Raw genomic sequence first — 20,603 nt, forward strand, 5'->3', positions numbered from 1 at the left:
ACTTACAGATTAAAATTTCATTTCAGTTACTCTATAAACTCTTGGGAACCAAATCTTGACATTTATGTGTCAAGTTCTTGAAAATAATTATGACTTGCTAGTTGTATGGGCTGAGCCCCTTTCTTTCAAGTATCTTCTTTATTTGGATTTCATGACAAATAGTTCTTTAACAGGCTTACTTACTGCTCTAGAAACACAGTCCAACACACTGAGCTACGTGAATGATCTCATGTAGAATTTAAGCGTGCAGTCTATCTAAACATAATTTACAGAAGTTTCTTTATTGCAGTAAGGCATTAATGCCATATCTCAAGTCATCAACTGTTTTGAGAAATCAAATAGTATTAAGTATTAAGTAATTAGTTTTAGTATTACTTAATACTTAATTTACAAAAAAACATTTTGTAGAATATTCACACAGAAATGCAATGCTTCTGTTTAAGTTCTTTATACAGAGATCTGAATGTTATACTGGAGCAGATGTTTTAACCACAACTGTGACACACACATATATTTTCCCTGTAGATACAATAAAATTAGGACAGAGCTCAAATTACTTGAAGGCTTCCACAACTATTTTGGCCATTGTTGAAACACATTTCTTGTTTCGGACAAATTTAATAATTCTGAAGAAATGCTGGCCTATTCATTTATATTGTTTAGACAGTCCTGAATGATATTATTTGATAAGCAAATCTGATTGGCTAAGCGTAATGATATCATACTGTTCATCATGTGATCTCCATTTAGTTGGAACTATTCATGCTATTCCAGTAATCATTCAGATACACAAAATTAAGCACTTTGATTAGTTTTTGGTTGTAACTTAACTTGTCCTGGCTTGATTCTGATTCAGGCCAATAAATGTTCTGGAATAAGGTTGGCATGCATAAACAAAGGAATCAGTTTCTGGTTAAATGAGAACACATACTTGAAAGATACATTATTTAATTGGTCAGGTATAAAAGAAGTAGAGCTAACTATTAGCTTAAATGGCATATCTAGTTATCAGAAATATGTACAGTGAAGTATGGAGTGAACAAAGAATAAATAATATATTTATTTATTAATATACACACACACACACATCTACACACATACTGAAAAGTGTGAGAATATCATTTTGCAAGCAACAACGAAAATTTATTTAGAGTTTGGCAGTGTAAGCAGAAAATTCTACATAAAATACACAAATCCTTGCAATCTGGCCAGGAACCTTAAAAAAAAAAATCTAACATGTAGATAAAACTGAAGTATACTTAGATACAATATATTAGCCAACATATTTGAGCTTATCATGCAGGACTATAAAAAAGACATTTAATTGCCTTGTATGATGCTTCTAATCAATTTCAGCCTAATTTATGGAAATTTGATTTAAAATCATGAATGCCAAGAATGTATTGCAGATGCTATGGAATATTATCTAAGGAACTTGGTTTTGTCTCTGCCAGTCACAGGCATCGTGGCAGATCCTGTTTTGTCAGCTGTCACTCTTTCTCCTCACCCTAGAAATCTATCTATGACAATTGTTTAAAAGCCAATTATCCCTTATCTTAAACCAGAACACAAATGTAATATTTATTAGATCATCACCAGCTTTGACAGAGAATGGTGAGCAGAGTTCCCTTGTTTAATGTAAGTTATTATGTGATAAGTAACTATTTAAAATGTTCTTTTTTGTTGGGTATTATTTTGCTTCTTTTCTGAAGTAGAAATTATGTTTTGTAAAAATAAAATTGTTACTTTTTAAAATTTATATTTCTCTTTTTCCTCCTTAGGAGCAGTACTCAGTTTTCACTGCTGGGTGGTTTTAATCTCTATCCCTTCTCAGATCAGAATATTTGTATAGGAGATATAAGGAACAGACAATTAATGAGGAAGCTGCTGTATACTGAGAATGACAACTGCCCCCTCTAACTTATTACTCCCTGCACTCATCAGTCATGGCTCTCTGGATCTTTTCCAACCTTCCTTGGAAAGGCCAGAGGCTGGACTGTAACTTTGGCATACAAACATGTGCTGTATTACCAAGCTATAGACTGTGAATGAATGGTCCACGTATTCATTCACAATAGATATCCTCAATCATTCACATCCATCTTCTGAACTGCAGAGACCCGCTGCAGCACTGCAGACTCCATGGACCATCTCCTTTCCCTTCCTCTCCACAGTGAGCCTAGAACTGCTCTTGCCCTTCAAGGAAGCCTCTCCATCTTTTTCATGTCATTTAACTCCAAAGGATAGGAAAATGTTGCTATGATGGCAATCATAAAAATGGGATTACAGAGAGGAAGAAGCAGCAAGGCCCTCAACCAGGAAGAAGGCTGGGGATTGCAAAATGGTGTACTTCAGAAATTTCCAAAGTGCAAAGCTGTACAGAGGCTGCTCTTTCTTCTCCACACTATACATTGCTTAGCACATGTGATGGCATTAAGCTCAGCAGGCACTGCTGCTGACATATGTACCTTTGCTCTAACTGAGTTGGGCAGGAAGGATCAGGAACATAGATTTTGAGCTTTGCTTCTCACTGAGAAATATTATGAAACTCAGAAGGAGACTCAGGTTTATGTGCACTCTAGAAATTCCTTTGGAGCTTGGATTTTATTTTAAAATCTTTTATTTTATTCATAAAACAACATTTCCCCCCCTACCATGAAAAAGCAAGAAGATATAAATGGGGCGAACATATATGTTGCAAACTTTACTTCATCCACTAACCGAGAGCGCAATTATTTTATCACAATGGACACAGAACAATTTTAACTCCCATATATAAAATCCCCCCCCCTTTTTTTTTTAATCCTAGGAGTCTCCTATTTTTCATGTTCCCATTGGACACTTGAGTGGTTTTGACAGGATCATTATTTTCCCCTATTCTCCACAGACTGAAATCATGACACTGAAGGGAAGAATTTCACCATCTGGAACTGAATAGATATTGAAAGAACAAATCCAAAATCTCACCAACATTCTAAGAGTAACTATAAGTGACATGCAGAGCTCCCTTCTGGTTATAATCCCCAATAATTTATTTTACAGGTATATTTCCCTTCATTTCCACAAGTCAGAGAAAAAGAATACTCAAAGCCTGAGGAGATATATAATATGGCTTGCAAAAACGTTTGGTCTGCAAATTGTGTTTTGTAAAAGAAACCACCACCTAGGAAACCTTATAAGGAAAGTATTAATGTACAATCAAATTTGGGTCACAAATGCATGCCTATGACTAGGACTGGATGATCTGTCAAGATCAATCTTGCTCAGTTTCTCTTTTTCTAGCCTTCGGTTACTTCCATCCCATTACACATCATTTGGCAGTTCGTGTGTAAAATGTCAACATAAAAATTTGCACACATTTTCATGAACGTTTCTCCTAATGAACAGATTTCTATGCAATTTTTTTCCTAATGTTCTTATATGTTACTTTTACCAAACTATTAATTTCTGTATGGTTTTTTTCTCTTATGTGTGCATTTACACTTAGCGGTTGTTGCTGTTTACAACTCTTATTGCAAAATGTGGGAAAGATGGCAAAAATTGTATTCAGTGCACATGTTAAGTTCGGGAAATTTGTAAATTTCACAATAAAATGCAAAACAAATGTTTGTCTCCAACCCTAATCATGTTAGAGACACCCATCTAACTAATGGATAATAATAATTACCCATAATAATAATGTGTACATAATACACAGGAATTACCTCTCCCTTGTCCCCTCCACCGATAACTTATTTGGCTGAAACGGAACTTTTTCAGGAGAAAATAAGTAATAATATATAATATGTATTATACATAATGTACAGTGGAACCTCGGTTTATGAACTTAATTCGTTCCGTGACTCTGGTCGCACCCCAAATTGGTCGCAACCCGAAGGAGATTTCCCCATAAGGTTCAATGTAATTACCGTTAATCCGTTCTGGCATGGAGGACAGGGAGGAGGCTATTGCTTGGAGGGAGAGTCCCCCTCCCTACGACCACGTGTCAGGGGCGGAAAATGGCCACGGACCACGTGTCAGGGGCGGAAAAATGGCCACGGACCACGTGTCAGGGGTGGAAAAATGGCTGCGGACCACGTGTCAGGGGCGGAAAAATGGCCACAGACCACGTGTCAGGGGCGGAAAATGGCCACGGACCACGTGTCAGGGGTGGAAAATGGCCGCGGACAACGTATTGAGGTGGAAAAATGGCCACGGACCACGTATCGGGGCGGAAAAATGGCCACGGACCATGTCACGGGAGGGGAAATGGCCGCGTATCCTGTCCATACCCCGAGGCGGAGTTCGCAAACCGAGGTAAATTTTTGCGGCCGGAGCTGGTCGTAACCCGAAAAGTTCGTTAACAGAGGCATTCATAACCCGAGGTACCACTGTACTTTAAATATATAATAAAGAAGGACTCATAAGCATTTTACCTTGGGGTTTGGTTTTTTATTTGTTTTGATTTCTTTTCAATTTATTGATGATTATTAAAGCTATAAATATTTACTCAAGTAAAAAACACCTGTGACAGAACATGTAACACAATTCTCAGTACTTATTAAATGGCAAATGGGAGACACCACTGGTGGAGAAGAAGTCTCACGAAGCAGCACATTCTGAAAGTAAGCTTTCCTACCAGCAAAACCATTTTTTTCAGTTCTACCCAAATGTAGGCAGTTTTAATTCATCATTTCAAGAGTGGGCAACTGTGTTCCAAAGGTCGCGTGTGGTCTTTTAGCGCCTTTGCTGTAGACTCTGGCATCCCATTGATCAAGATTACCAAAAATCAGTGGCATGGTTTTGGAGTGGGAAACCAATGAAAAGGTAAGTGTAAACCATAAAATAAAGGTTTAAAAAGCAAGAAAACCCCTAGCTAACTTAAAAGAAAGAAAGGGAAATCCCATCTCCACCTATTCCTCACCCCATCAACTCTGGTCATCTCCTCGAATGTTAAATGCAACCCTCTAGCCACCAAAATATTGCTTACTGCAATTAAGGAAAACTAATTTAATAATTTACATATCACGCTAAACCCATATTCTAAAAACTCCAGGTCTATCGTGAATGACCAGCATGCTGGCACACGTTGCTCAAACATTCCTCTTCTTGCTAGGAGGTAGGAAGTGACTCTTTCTATTGTTTGTAATTGCCTTCCAACTCTGGCTTATTAAAAAGTGAACAAGCCAGACTTCCTAGCTTCCTAAACAACCAAGGAATGAATTTCTGTGATTTATTTAGCCAGTTCCCTGGGAGGAGTGATTGAGCATATTCCTATGCAGACACAATCAATGGTTAATATTGCTTTCACTGAGTTTTGTGGCAACTTTAGTAAATACATTATCTGCAGTGTTGTTTTCTATCACTTATAGGCTGGATTCACACAACACACTACACCACATGAAAATGAGAAATAGCATCATGGAAACCAAGCCATCATGTTAAACCATAAAATGGGTTTTTGTTAACCATTATTTAGTTTCTTGTGCGATCCCAGCCATAGAAAAGCTACATTTCCCCAACAGTTAAATGGAGAAAACCTATGGCAAATTTGGATTAAAGCCCCAGTGTTTACATTTTATGCTTTTTTTTTTTAAAATGCAACATGTTCCACTCTTGAGAATATTTTAAACGAAAATAAGCTCTCAGTAGATCTTCCTTAAGATCAACCAATCCAGGGGTTTATTTAAACGCCACGCTTAAAACAGCTTTTGGTCCTGTGACCATGAGGCTCTTTGTTACTTCCCACCAAATGACTCACCTGCCCGAGCATGTCTGGTGCAATAGGAATGATGGGCCAGATGGTAGAGTAGACCCCGAAGAAGATGAGCCACAGGAACATGCTTCCCCAGACGGCCAAGTGACTGAACTGCAGGGGAAAAGAAACAAGCCATCAAGGTTGCCCAGTGCACACAGGTCTTCCCTCTCCCTTGCCTCCCTCCTTTGGACCCTCAGCTACTATTTTACTTCTGGCACTTCTTTTTTCACCAAAGCTGTGGCCAATCTCACTCAAGACTAACACTTGATTTTATGCCAGCAACAAGATTGATGAAACCGCTGAGAAAACTCCCATGTTAAAACTTTTTTTTTCTTGGCCAGCATGCTGCTCTCTGCTGTCACCTCCTCAGACTTTTAAAAATATCCAGATTCTTAGTGTGCATTCACACATGATGTTCTCCATGGCCTTTCAAATGCACTGAACCAAAGGAGAAAAACCTAAAATGTGCTATAATATTTTTGAAAACCATATGGATTCCCCAGAAATATGAAATATCTGGTCAATCAGAGCTTCATTCTAGGAAAATGAGTGTTAAGACTGCAGTCTTTACATGACCAACTGGCTTTCTACAAGACACCCACCTGAAACATCTGTTTTCTTACACCAAAGGGCGTATCGTTTCTATGAGCTTAGTTTAATTGGCCACCTAGGCCTGCCTCGTAATAAAGACTTCTCTTGCACCGTTCCCCACATTAATATGGGGGAAGAATCTTACTTTTGGAAATGTCAGATATACCTGATGTGATTAAGTGTCTCTTTGAAACAGGAGTGGGGAACACTGTATGCATCTATGTGAAGAGCTGTATATTACTTCATGATTATCGTATCTTGATGAGCAGAAGGAAAGCCAAAGCCAGTGAGGCCACTCCACTTCCTTACATCCCCCCCCCCCCCCGCCGCTCGCTTTCTGGCATCTCCTTCTGCACCCTGGCCTGGGAAGAATAGATTGTGTTTGGTAAAGGATGGCAGCAAGTCTGTGAAGATAGATAGATAGATAGATAGATAGATAGATAGATAGATAGATAGATAGATAGATAGATAGATAGCAGTACAGCTGTAAGCAAGCTGTACTTCCTAGTTGGTTTGTTTATTAAGGCTTATATATAGTTCTAATCCATGAAGTCACTGAGCAGCTTACAAAACTTGCCAGCGAGAGGATTAAAAACAATACATCGAAACACTAAAGGAATAACAAAAAGGAAGCAAGCAAATAAACACATACCACATTTCAAATTGGGGAAAAGGAGTCTTGCAAACAACAGTGGAGTCCTGACATTGAGGTAACATATAACCCACTGCTGATTGCATATCATCATCACCACCACCACCACCACCATCATCATGTGTTTGCAAATCTATCCTTGGGTCAGTGCTGTTTTATTGTTCAATAAGGAAATGTCATTTCATCTTAGCAAATGTCAAGAAATGTCAGTGAGTCATCAGAAATGTCAAGGTTTCACACCAAGAACTGATTGGCTGATAACTCTTTGTGAGTTCCAGACATGCAAACATATAGACCTGTCTGTGCCCATAGTTTCTTCATATACAAATTAGATCTCCAAATTGTCAAAAGAGCCTGGATCAATCTTGGGAGTATTTTAAACTGGAAGGATGTGAGACAGACTAATCTTGTAGAAGACCTCCAAAGCTGGCCAAGATTCCTTAGAATTGCTGTGGTACTGCTATGTTCCACTACCAGACAAAATTATAGTTGTGGTCTCACATAGCACTTAATGTAGCATTATAGTTTCCTTCAAATTCATTATGTAGATCCAAGGAAGCACATTCATGCAGTGAAGAAAATTCACTTGTTTGGTACAAAGACAAATGCCAAGAAGCAGCAGAAAGGACACAGAAGAACATGAGGAAAATGAAAAAAATAGTATGAGGAGAACTTAAACTGGGGACAGATTGCATGTAAAGACTAGCAGGGATTATATTACAAATTAGACAAACAGTATGAAAATTAATATGGAAATATTAATATAAAAAGATATGGATTTGTAAAAAGGTAGAAAATCACTCTAAAATAACAAATCAGAAAAAAGCAGCAGAATACATCTGAAACTGTCAGTTTCTCTCCCTTAAGTGATTATGGCTAAGCAAATGTTTTATGTATTATGATTGCTAATTAATTTAATAGTAAATTAGTAGCTTTACTTTATAGGGATTTTTTTCGTAATACTGTTTCCTGTAATTCCTGTAAGCCATCAGAGAATAGCTACTATACAGTGACCAATATCTTGAATACATAAAGTAAATTAATTCCTAAGAGTATTTGGGAACTTTGAACCTCTTCCTGAAATAGTTCTTTCAAACTCAATCATGATAATAATAGAAAAATGCTAAAACATATAATACAGCTCATCATCAGACAAATGAAATTTTCACAGACAACTTTCAATTCTGCAAATTCTGACAATGTGATTCAGGGGGTGACAACTTAGGGCTCTCTAGATGTTATAAACAACCCAACGCTCCCTGGTAACTGACATGGGAACTGCAGTCCAACACACATGAACAGTACCAGATTAGCAATTATATTTGTGTGAGGAGGTTTCTTTGTTTTCTAAGGTCTGGGCAAACCACACTTAGGGTGTGGCTCAATTCCAGGCAGCTGGAACACCAGGGTGGATGCTTGTGAGTAAACTGTGAGTGGGAAGGGAAATGAATGAATGAATGAATGAGCCCATCTCTTCTCAAGTTTCTGGGGCTGGGAAATGCTCATGTTTTTGGGAAAAAGCATGAGCTGTGCTGAGCCTTGGAGAAATGGAGGTGGAAAGTGTTTGTGCCTGGCTGCAGCTGTTTTTCCCAAACAGCGGATAGGAATTCCAGCTTCACTTCCTCACAAAATGGTGATGAGCTTCCAGGCTAATAGGCTGTGGTCTAATTATTGATGTTTTGCCAGCAACTGTGGATGGTATCTTCAGAGGTAAAGATGGACTACTTTGTAGCACACTTCTTAGCAACTCACAGGCAACTGAGCAGGAACTGATGAGCTCTTATATTTATAACACAAATAATTTCTAATTGGACCATGCCATTAGAATTCTTGAAAGCCAGTTTCTGATTGGTTCTTCATCCAAGTGAATTTGCAGTTGATCTGATTTGAAGAATTCCAAAGGAGCTAATATTTGATTGGTCTCTCTTTGAAACACACTGCTGTTTATTATTTTTCAGGTAAGACTGCTGAAGATTCTATATGGTGTTTGTTAATTCATTTAATTAATTGTTAGACTTAATTAATCTGGAAGCTCATCATCATTGGGTTTACAAATATACTTCAACATTTCATTTAAATATTATTCTTACTATATTAACTATATTATTATTATTGTTATATATATATATTAATACATTTATGAATATGAAGCCAAAACAGTACTGTGACAAGTCCACTTCATGTATGCAAATATCCCCTAAATCATTTTATACTTCCAGCATAATAAAGTTGACAACCAGCATTTTTTTAAAAAATTGAAGTATCAATTAAATATGAAAAAATGTCATTAAATTAATACACCTTAAAATCATAAAAATATTTGTTAAAATATAAAGATTTATAAATTTTAAAAGATGAAATATATCTTTTAAACCCTTAACCATTAATTCATTAAATTGTGGTATTCCAACTCTTTGTTCCAAAGTTTTTACAAATAATATCTACTACTAATCAACCAACATGTGTTTCAATCCTGATACTAATTCAGTAGTATCAGAAGCTGCTTACACATCTGGATCAAAATGTGAAATGCAAAGGTGCTTTAAATGGACATACTGCTAATACTGCTGTTCAACAATTTTTGACAATCCCAATTCTTCTTGTAACAATTCGAAAGGTTTAAAACTTTTTCAGCAATAAGCTATTCTAAAGTATTAATAAAACTATTAATCCTTAAAAAAAAAGAATTTACCTTAGGTTTTCAAACTAGGATTATCCAAATGTATATTTATAATGCGAACAAAGGTCAAAATTATACTTTTGTCCAAAAAACTTCCAAATAAATCTTGCAGCCCTCAGTGCTGGAAACATTATATAGTTTATGACTAAAAAGAAAACTAAGTCCCTGCCATAATACCAATGGGATCAATTATGTCAAAATATATGCTCAATGATAAAGTTGAAAATCAGGAAAGTTAAAATCTCCATCATCATATGATAACAGTAATTTGGAAAATCTAAGCATTTGGCTTTCCTGTAAAAACTTTCTTAATAACTTTTCAACCTGCTTAAAATACTTTAAAGGTATCAACATAGGAATACCTCTAACTATACAAATTAATCTTCAGGTAATGTTCATTTTTACAATATTTATCTTTCTCCTTAAGCTCCCTTCAATTTTAAACTATTTATATCAGTACTAATCTGATTTAAAATTAATATATTTATATCTACAAAGGAAGAAATGTTCCTTAAAATAATTATTCCCAGATATTTAAGAGAATGAAGAAAAAAAAGATGTACAACCCCAACTTTAACAAATGTCCATAAATACACTGAAGCTTATAATAAATATATAAAACTTCCTCCAATTAACTGAATAGCCTGAGATTTTACTATATTGTTGTATTATCTTCATAAGTTTTGATATTCAGCAAAATTTACCCCAAATGCATAGCATTTCATCAGCATATACAGGTAGTCCTCATTTAGTGACCACAATTGGGACCGGCAACTTGGTCAATAAGTGAAACAGTAACTGTGCTTTTGATCTTACTTCAGCTTTTCTTTGCTTTGAAGACCTGCAAGGATCTTGTAAAGTTGTAAATGTGAGGATTGATCACGAAGTTACTTTTTATCACCATCGTAACTGTGAACGGTCGCTGTATGTGGCAGTCACTAAACAAGGGGTACCTGTAATAACAGTTGAGTTCAACTCCAGGTACTCAGTTAATTCAATTAATAAAAAAAGATGGAAATTTCTGTTTGGCTGAAACTTGCTCCAAAAATTTTCACTGCACCATATCAAAATCCTTTTCCTCATCCAACAATACCTGCACTGCTGAGTTGAGTTTTTCTGAATGTGTATTTCAAATATCAGTCAGCAGTCTAATATTGTCCAAGGATTGATGCTGTTTTAGAAAACCACACTGCACAAGATGAACAATTAAAAGTAATATTATCTGTATTCTGTGTGATAGAGTTGCTATCAGAAGTTTTGCATCAACATTTCACAAAGAAACTGAGCAGTAACTTGCACATTCAATAGCATCTTTACCGGCATTCAAATTCATCATTACGAAACCCTCATTAAAAGTAGGAAGAACATTATTTAAAAAAACATTATTATAAACCTTGAGTGATATAAGAAGAAAAAGTCAAAATAAGCTGCACATTCATGTGTGATCTTCAGAAAATCTATATTATTTTTAAAATATTAATTTCTCCTTCCATGATTTTTAAATTAATATATAACATATAAAAGTAAAATAATGATGTTTTATTCAGTCATATTCCATATACACTTTAGAGAATATTAAGCGATTGTCACTGTTTCCATCAAGAAGTCAGTAATTTACCAGGACTTTCTTTTTTGCTCTCAATACTTTTCTTTAATACGCCTCAATGAGTATTATTATCATATTAAGTTCCAGTTTAATGGACCTGAAGCCACTGCATACTTCCAGTGTAGCTTGTCTTGCTTATGTGTTTAAATGTTCATAAATGTTATTTTCCAAATTTTCTTATTTAGATTTTTTACTATTCTTCCATGATTCTTCTTCCACTACAACCACAAATACTGTATATGCTTTAAATGCACCCCAGAACACCTCAAATTTACAAAATATCTATAACACAAAATCTTCAAAATCTGGTTTCATATGTTTTATAAAAAAAGGTAAAGATGCATTTAAATACCATTGTGAAAAATAGAACAACTTTTACTTATAATAATTGATAAAATTGAAATGTGGCCAGATATGGCAGTAAGATCTATATTCTTATTATCCATTCAACTGAAGATGTAGATAAAGACTGAAAAATTAGGAATGAGATGGAGATGAAAAAGATACGCATGTTTGCAATGAAGGATTTAAAAGTTGCCACATAACTACCAAATTCAGCTCCAGCATATAAACTTGTGATCTTTTATTTTTGTTTTTGTCAATGATCTGTTTTCCATCCATAGAGACTGATAGGCCTGCTCTGCTTCCCAAAGGATTCCATAGTAGAGTATTAAAAGTAGTAAAAGAATCTTTCATGGAAATAGTTTCACAAACAAACTGCCATAAAATAAAACAAGACAGTAAAAAACCTCAACGTGACTCCAGAGTGCAGGAAGTGCAGATGAGCAACAGAGATAGTGAAGGACTTGGAGGCTAAACACCACAAACAACAGTGAAGGGACTTGGTACGTTTAGCCTAAAGAAGAGAAGGCTAAGGAGACACCTGACAGCAGTCTTCAATACTCTGAAAGGCTGGGTAGAGGGTGTAGATTTATTCTCCAGAGCACCTGAGGATAGGACAAGAACCAGTGGGTGGGAGCTTCACAGAGAGAGATCCAAACTTGAAATAAAGATGAATTTCTTGATCATGAGAACTTTCAAGCAGTGGAACGGCTTGTCTCCTGGAATTATGTGTGCTGTATCACTGGAGGTCCTCAAGCAAGAGTGGACAGCAGTTTGTCTGGGATGGTCTGAGGATTTCTGCCCCAGGTGGGGGGGGCTAGGCCAAAAGACCGCCAAGGTCTCTTCCAACCCTGTGATTCTATCATTCTATGAATCATTCAACCAAGTTTTTTAAAAAGGAAAACCCTGCAGCAGTTGTTACTCTGGCATGTTTTTTCACAGTTTGGAAAGACCAACAACCCTAACCATGTCAACTCCAGCTAGTATTGCCATTGGTTATGCTGGCTGGGACTGATGGGAATTGCAGTTGAGAAGATTTGAAGTGGATAACTGACCAAGGGTGCGAGATTCTTTTTCCCAGATACAAATATAGTAACCATTTTCCAGTTATTGCCATAAACACAGGATTCCAGAGTTTTGGGCCTTTGGCAAGATAAATTTGTGTGTATGTGGGGAGGAGGGAAGCTGTCATGTATCAGCTGGGGCCCTTTTTCTTCAGTTACTTTCCAGGCAAGACCATTTCCAGGCAGAGCAATTCCATCTTGTCATTTCTGTGATCTATATCTTTCCCATTTGAATTGTCAAATACTAGAAAAGATGCGAAGGTTTATTAATAATCATGCTGTTTTTACTGGATCATAGCTCCATGAAATTCTTCAAATGTCTATGAGCCCCCAGTGGCTGTCTAACATCCCTATCTAAAGGCTGCATCTTTATCCTCATGTTATTTTAGGTCTGAATTCTAAAAATTGAATTGATGAATTTTTCTTCTGGATAAAATTGCCATTCAATGCTAGGTAGCAAACAAATTTGAAATACAGTCTTTCCTTCTATTGACTTGATATTATACTCACTCTTGTCCATGCCGTAGTTTCTAAGCCAGCTTTCAAACAGACTGTCACCACAACATACTGCAGTAAAAAAGTAGAAGAAAATCTTGAATTCCAGCATACATTTCCCATTCTCTCTTGTTTTCCTTTGGTAAAGGGCATAGTACATTGCAAAAGCATGACCCAAAAGAGTAGAAATTCAATGTGCTTTCTTGCTAAATGTAATATTTAGCACATTTCAGAAGTACAGAAATACAGAAATGATACACATATTCATACACACATACTCCCACACCTCTGTCCTGACTGTAGTGTCTAACAATTATGGCTAGCTATTATTATACAGCACAACTACATGCTTAGCACTAGGAAATATTTAGTTTCGCAAATATTTAGCCAAGCAGAGTATGCATCTATAATCTGCTTTATGACAGGCCTAGTGGAATCAGAACAAATTGATTCTATACATTCTGGTCCCCTATACCCACATAACATGGCATATGGGTAGTTTCTACTAGGATGTGTGTGACTGCCAGGACTCAATTTATTGGAACCATGATAAGAACCACAACAGTTCACTCAATCACAAATCAGAAGTATCTGTATATAAATTCTCATATATTCCCAATAGGCCCACCCAAGAATCTCTTTCTCAGTGCCCCCAGTGTCAATTACCTTCCAACAACAGGTTGCCATAAGTTCCTCTGGCAAAATTCTGTGTCCTTTAACAGCTGCACAGTTTGAGAAATTCAATAGGCAGAACTTTCTATGGCATAATAATGGCAACCCTAAGCCCATTATGCACTATTTATTTACTTATTTATTATGCCCAACCACAGGAAATGCATCTATAATTGAAGTCAATCAGATTTAAAGATATATCACCCACAATAGGTAATGCTTCACTTTTTAGGTATTAGCTTACCGTATAAACAATATTTCCAACAAACAGGTAGTCAACACCCTGGCCACTTGTAAATACTGCATCTACAAATAAATAATTTTTAAAAATTAGATACCTTGTTCAGTCAAGGATTCTTTTTCCATAAAAGGGTATTTAAAGCAAGATTTGCAAACAGTACCATCAATGAAAATGCAAATACAGTGTAATCCTATATGTAGTTATTCAAATGTAAGTCCCACTGAATCCAATGTGGCTTATAACCAAGTAAGTTAGTGTAGGATACTACTTACTTAAATTCAATGCTCAAATATCTTAAACTAAACAGGAGGCTCAGTGTAAAAAACAGAGGGATAGATCATTTTTATTACATTTAATTTGTGCAACTTTAATGCCATTTTTTTTGCAAATGTAAAGAGAGGTAACCAAATGACTAGGAGAGATTCAGAAAGAGTCCATAATGTGTTTGTTTCTTGACAAATTTTAGACAGTTATCTATTGTGAAATTTGCACAACAGGTTTCTCAGAGCTCTTTAAATAAAAGCACGCTGAAAACAAATAGTGTAATAAGTAGCCAATGCTGAACCACAAATTAAAAATAATATACACACATGTGCAACCACATACTTCCCCTTTAAGAATTGAAAAGGCCAAAAATTTCTGCCAAGAACAAATAATCAAAGTAAGGGGTCAATGATAATAATAATCAAACATCAGGGATGAAAACTTCTGGTTACCACATCATCTTGGTAACTCTGTACCACTTCCAGATATTCCTGCTCTGTTTATTTTCATTTGATTTCCCTTGATGTAAAAAGAATTTTGCATCCAAATGTTATATTAAAAAATCTGTCTTGTCCCACACAGATAACAGATATCTTTAAAGTACTCAGTAAAATTAATGACTAAAATGACTGACATCCAACACTTGACATCCAATCCCTCTGTAGGATTGTACAAAAACCATATGCCAATTTAATATATCAAGGTAACAAACTTAGCAATGCTAAGCGTCACCCTATTTACTTCTGCTGGGTAAAAGAAAAAGATACTCTGAGACAGAGAATGCATTGCTGCCATAGATATTCCCCACTTAGTTCAAATGGGTTATGATCCAGAAGAATCATGCAACCAAAAAGATTCATGAGTTCCAATATGGCAGCCCAGGAATTGTACATCAATGTAGGTGAGGGAGATATAAAATAAAAACATTAGCTCAGGATAGACTAGTCACCTGTTGCCTTAAGTAGTAAGCTATATACCCAAAATGGGGGGGGGGGGGGCAAGAAGGCACTATATCACTAACTTAATTTGAATATTTACTAATGCTTTATTCACATCAGTAATTATATAACATACAATTTTTAATGTAGCCTTTATACAGAGCTTTAGCAGTCAAAACTCTCTGTAGAACAGAACAGGACATATTTTTTATTATGGTCACAGACCAGAATTACAGATAGAGGCACATTAAAAATAAAAATAAAGTCACAGCAGGATAAAAAATATTACACATTCCCAGTGGACTCAAAAAATGGCATGAGGCTTACCCTTCAAATGAGGCAGAGAAAAAGAGAACTTTTGCACAAGACACGATGTTTAGCAAAGGGATTTCCATGTCTCCCTAACAGCAATTAGGTTAGGCCTTGCTACCCCTTCTTTATGGGCCAGACCTCATGACATTGTCTTCATTTCATTCCCAGAAGGAGTCAGCCACCTAATGTCATATTTAGCTGATCCAAGTGGTGTTTTCCTCTCTCCTGCACAAGCTGTGCTCTATGCATGGTTTGTGGTGACTATGGTAATGATGTCATCGGGGGCTGGAATGAGCCCAGCACCTCTTGATCGCTTTTGGCTGCAGCATATACACCCTCTCCCTTCTGGTCACCCCACACACAGCCTCTGGGGCCATTTTGGCTTGTGCTGCTGACTGACAGGACACTTGGCTTCTGAAGGCATAATGCTAGCTAGTGCTGTCCAAAGCTCAAGTCAGACCCTACACAAGCTACTTATTACAATGTGCTATCTCTCTTGTGAGAAATGCTAGAGGGAGTGCTAGGCCTTCCTTTAAATGCAAAAAGTTCTCTTTAAAACAGAAAAGCAGCAATAGCGGCAAGACCTCCATAAAAATCACTTTCTGGGCTACTCTAATTGCACGTGCAGGAGCGCTGGTAGGCATCTGTTTTCAAAGCGATCTTGCTTTTGATCTTCATAGCAATGTATCAAAAAGGGCACCTGGGAAGAGGGTGAAGGACAGAGTCCAGCTTGCATGGTCTCAGTGTTCCCTCCTGTTTTCCAATGCCCCTCCACTGTGCCAATAACCTATTAACCTGGGGTTGACACATGTCTATTACCCTCCCAAAACACTACTAGACACATTCATATCTAGCCCAAGTGATAGTCCACTATTGCAGAGAATCTCCATGCCAGTAACCTGTCACCTGGGCAACATAAACAGTTTTACTGCTTTGTTTACAGGAATTAACTTTCCTTTTTAAAAGTTGTATTTATATCTTACATACGTATAATTCATTGTTTCCAGCAAGTCACTATCTTTTGTGTGTGTGTGTGTGTGTGTGCCTTTGAGTCAGTCTTGATTCCTGGTGGCTGCCCGGACAGGTCCCTGCAGTTTTCTTGGCAAGATTTCGGAAGCAGTTTGCCCTTGCCTGTTTCCTGGGACTGAGAGAGAGTGACTGGCCCAAGGTCACCCAGCTGGCTTTGCATTGGGGACATATTGGAAATCCAATGATTTGTCATATTTCAGGTATTCCGAGCACATTGTTTGTGAAAGTGTCATGGAGAAATCAATTATATCCTGATAGTTTGTATCAATGTCACTGCTTTGTCCATATATTTTACTTTGACATACAGTCTTGTGCTTTTAGTATTCTATGATTTTGCAAAGATTCCTTCTGAATCAGCTTCCAACAATTGACAGAGATGGCCAGGATACATTGCAAACATGTACTTCCAAGGCTGCTAAAGTCTCTACTCATTGCAGAGATGTTTCAAGGACATACCCTTATATATGGGTTAATGACAGTTTTCATTTCAATGGTTAAAGGATTTCTTTAAATACGGATAGAAATTCTCTAATCTTTTCTGCCTAAATAACAAGAGCAACGAAGCGTTTTCATCTGGAAGTGGTCTATAAAAATCTTTACCAGTTCCAATTTAAATATTCTGAAGTGCGTCTGAAGATGGTGTTCTAAAATCAGTAAGTTTTGATCTAATAATGAATTTGATGATAAGACCTACCAAACAAACAAACTCTAACACTTTGCTTCTATCTAGTAGTCATCTGGATTTTTGCAGCCCAGATCTGACAGCCCTAATGCAGCAGAATCAGCAGAACATTTGGAAAAACAAAGTTGGGCAGAAGCCATCTCACAAAAATGATTCTCTTTAAGTTCCAGGTCAGGTAAGTAAATATTTAGTCAAATTCCTCTTTTTATTAGCCCAAACCAAATGAACAGACATACAGTAAGGGAAACTGCATAAAACCAATTTACTTGCTTTTTTAAAAAGTGTAAATCAGTTTTAGATAAACATAGCTTCATGAATGGACACTGTGATTTATAAAGGATGTGAATTGCTATCTATTAACGACGGCATGCAGAAAGGGAGGATTTGGAAGGTCATTGTTGATAAATGTTAGAAAGCTGTTGGTCTGTCTGCAATGATTAATTTCCAAAGAACATGTTTTGACCCCAAATATAAAGGTGCTGCCTTAGAAAGGTTGAAGATTACTTACTTAACATGTGGGAAAGAACAAAGCATTTATTTACCATGTTCTAGTGCTTTCAGTGGAAGCCAAAAAAGAATGATGGAGTGGATCAAGGCATTGATGCAATGACCCCAGAACACCTAAAGGAAAAACAAACAAGAAAGTCAGGAGAGTGATCAAACTCTCCAACACTGTTAAAGTCCCATCAAACGATTCATTAAGTCCCATCAAATAAGTGAACAATTTTTACCAGAAAGTATTTTCTTTCAGTGCAAAATCTGGCTTGATACCACACACACACACACACACACACACACACACAAATAGAAAACAAAAACAGAATGAAAATACAGCTATACTAAATCGACAAAGCCATCCCTATCTTTGTTAAGTTTTGAAAAATGTACGCAGCAAAATCCATTTAATGATACTTCCCATGTTTCGGATTTCTTTTTTAAAAATGTTTTTACATGTAACAATCCAGAGACTATAATGAAATATGCCTTTGTGTTTCCTGGAATTGAGTTTTAAGTGGGGGAAAGCCATACCTCAAGTATCCATTTTCTATTCTCTGCTGTGTTTTCTCATTTTCTGGGTGTTTGTTCATATAAATCACCCAAGAAAGCCATGAAAATTCAGCACTGAGTAAATTTAGCATTAAATGTATGGATGCAATAAATAGTGGGAGGTGGGGGGGAGTTGGTTATACAAATAGCACAGAGAACTCTAGGCAGTTCCCAAGCTGCCCCACAAAATCTCCTACCTATCCATCTGAGTAGCACTCATCTAGGGTTTGGGAATCCTTTTGGACTAGGAACCATCCTTTTTTAAAAATGATTTATTCTCAGGTAGTCAAGGACTGCAGAAACCAAGGTACAGTATGTTCAGTGTTATATTATTAGAAAGAGGTAGGGTTGGATTTTTCAACTTCCCTGTGACACATTCAGATATTCTACTCATTCATGAACTCTTTGTGTGAGCAGGTGATTGTAGGATGGGCACCTTACCTTTCTCTTTTCTACACATGGAGGGCAGTGTCTGGAGAGGGCACTTCCTAATATATCAGAACCCTAATATATCAGAAAACTGAGATTCTGAAAACTGATGTGGAATCTGTGGAGTCCTTGGTGTTCTGTAGCACTGAAGATATTACCTAGTCGGGTAATGAAATGTCTGCAAGCAAACAACCAAGCTCAGAGAACACCAAGGACTTCTCAGTTCAACCCTGAGCTACAGATATTCTCTTTTAATGTTGAATCTCTACAGAAAGGCAATTTTCCTCTGCAGACAATAATGGACAGCAAAATAGCAACAGGGGTGGGGTGAACTAATGCATTTGTCCTTGTTTCCCTCCGTCTCCATTCTCTCTCTTTTGTGTGGCATTTAACTCTTTTATTCTGTCCCCACGTTCTGACAAACATTCCTTCTCAAAAGCTGTCATCTGCCTTATATTTCACCAAGCAAAAGTTTCCTTGAAATCTAAAGAGAGAGAGAACTTAGCTTTTACCTTGTTGCAGTGATGAAAATTTTATTTCCTAAATCTGCTGAGTTTTGAAAGCCATTGACCACATTCTGAAATGTTTTTAATCACATTGATCTTTGTCATCTGACTTTTGAATACATTCTAAAACAAACATTGCTATGGAAAATTATGATGACCAGGAAACTAATTCAGATATTCAGCAGAGTAACAACTCAAAACAATCCTGTTTGCTCTTTCTTTCCTTAATAATATGACTGAAAGATATATGCAATCAAACAAAATCCAACCTTCATAGTTTCTTACACTATTTTAAGTTCATTAGATCCCACATAAAATAATGAGATCTTTTGAAATCTTAGACTTCCATGAGCAGCAGCATCTCAGACATTTTCCTTCCTTTAACTCTGAACTGCTGAAGTTTTATTAGCATGAGTAGGTTAATAAAACAAGAAAACTGAGAGTGGAGGAAATTCTCCAAAATATGAAAAGAAAATATTAAGTGTAACTTTACCTACATATCGCCCTGAAATATCTTTTTAAGCCTATAACCTGACGGGAACAATAAAGTCATCTCAATATTTTTCCTAGAATCTCTTGAGAGGAAGTGGTGAAAAGGCAACAGGTAAAAATGTGGGAACATTTCATCACTAAATACCAAATCAGTTGGAACTTGTTGCATGGAACACACAGTGATACTGATTAATTCATATGCAGGCATGGAGGTTCTTACAAATGTATATGGCTCCTATTCTAATTTAGGACTCTATATCTGACCTTTTCAACTTATAGCAGAAAAGCACGGACTTCACCAGTGAGATTCATCATGCTTTGGAAGGACTTAGCAAGCAGAACTCCTGCCAATTCAACATGCTAAATGAAGCAGACATTTTTTGTACCCTGTTGCAGCTGGATGCCAAAATACTGCCAACTTTGTAGACAGCTTGTTGCTATGGCTCAAAATATAATGAGAACCAGCTCTTAGAAGTTAATATTCAAGGCTTAAATTAATCTCAACTTTACCATAACTTTTGTACCTATTCCTAGAGTTGAGCTGCCTTCAAGAATAAGAAAGATATAAGCATGAATGTGTAAACTGTATTTCCTCAATACAAAGAAGCTCAGCCTACTCTTAAATGTAGGTGTCTATGTAGATTTCACTATTTTTTATTTCAGGAACCCAAACACTGACAGCACTGACCAAAGAGTAATGTACTAGACTTCTACATAAGTTATCTGTTAACATGGGCTTGTTCAGCCTAATGCTTGATGACATCCATTGTCTTTTAATAAGAGCTCATTTGGCATTTCCAGATAGAGGTGTCAGTATAGAATGC

At 36.7% G+C, this 20,603-nt stretch overlaps 1 protein-coding gene across 2 annotated transcripts in view; it reads right to left on the reverse strand.

The window, feature by feature from the left end:
• Nucleotides 1-20,603, reverse strand: part of ATP8A2 (ATPase phospholipid transporting 8A2) — a 355,224-nt gene that overhangs the window by 79,334 nt on the left and 255,287 nt on the right. For both annotated transcript variants that reach the window (XM_088140682.1, XM_088140683.1), the window contains 4 exons: nt 17,848-17,926; nt 14,084-14,145; nt 13,183-13,239; nt 5,741-5,848 (listed from right to left, as the gene is read on the reverse strand). In XM_088140682.1, the coding sequence (XP_087996808.1) occupies nt 5,741-5,848; nt 13,183-13,239; nt 14,084-14,145; nt 17,848-17,926 (306 nt within the window). The remainder of the gene's footprint in view (nt 1-5,740; nt 5,849-13,182; nt 13,240-14,083; nt 14,146-17,847; nt 17,927-20,603) is intronic.

Source organism: Python bivittatus, unplaced genomic scaffold (genome assembly GCF_059951505.1).
Source record: "Python bivittatus isolate LINGU-HERP-01145 unplaced genomic scaffold, Pbiv_v1 ctg000340_np1212, whole genome shotgun sequence".
Lineage (NCBI taxonomy): Eukaryota > Metazoa > Chordata > Lepidosauria > Squamata > Pythonidae > Python > Python bivittatus.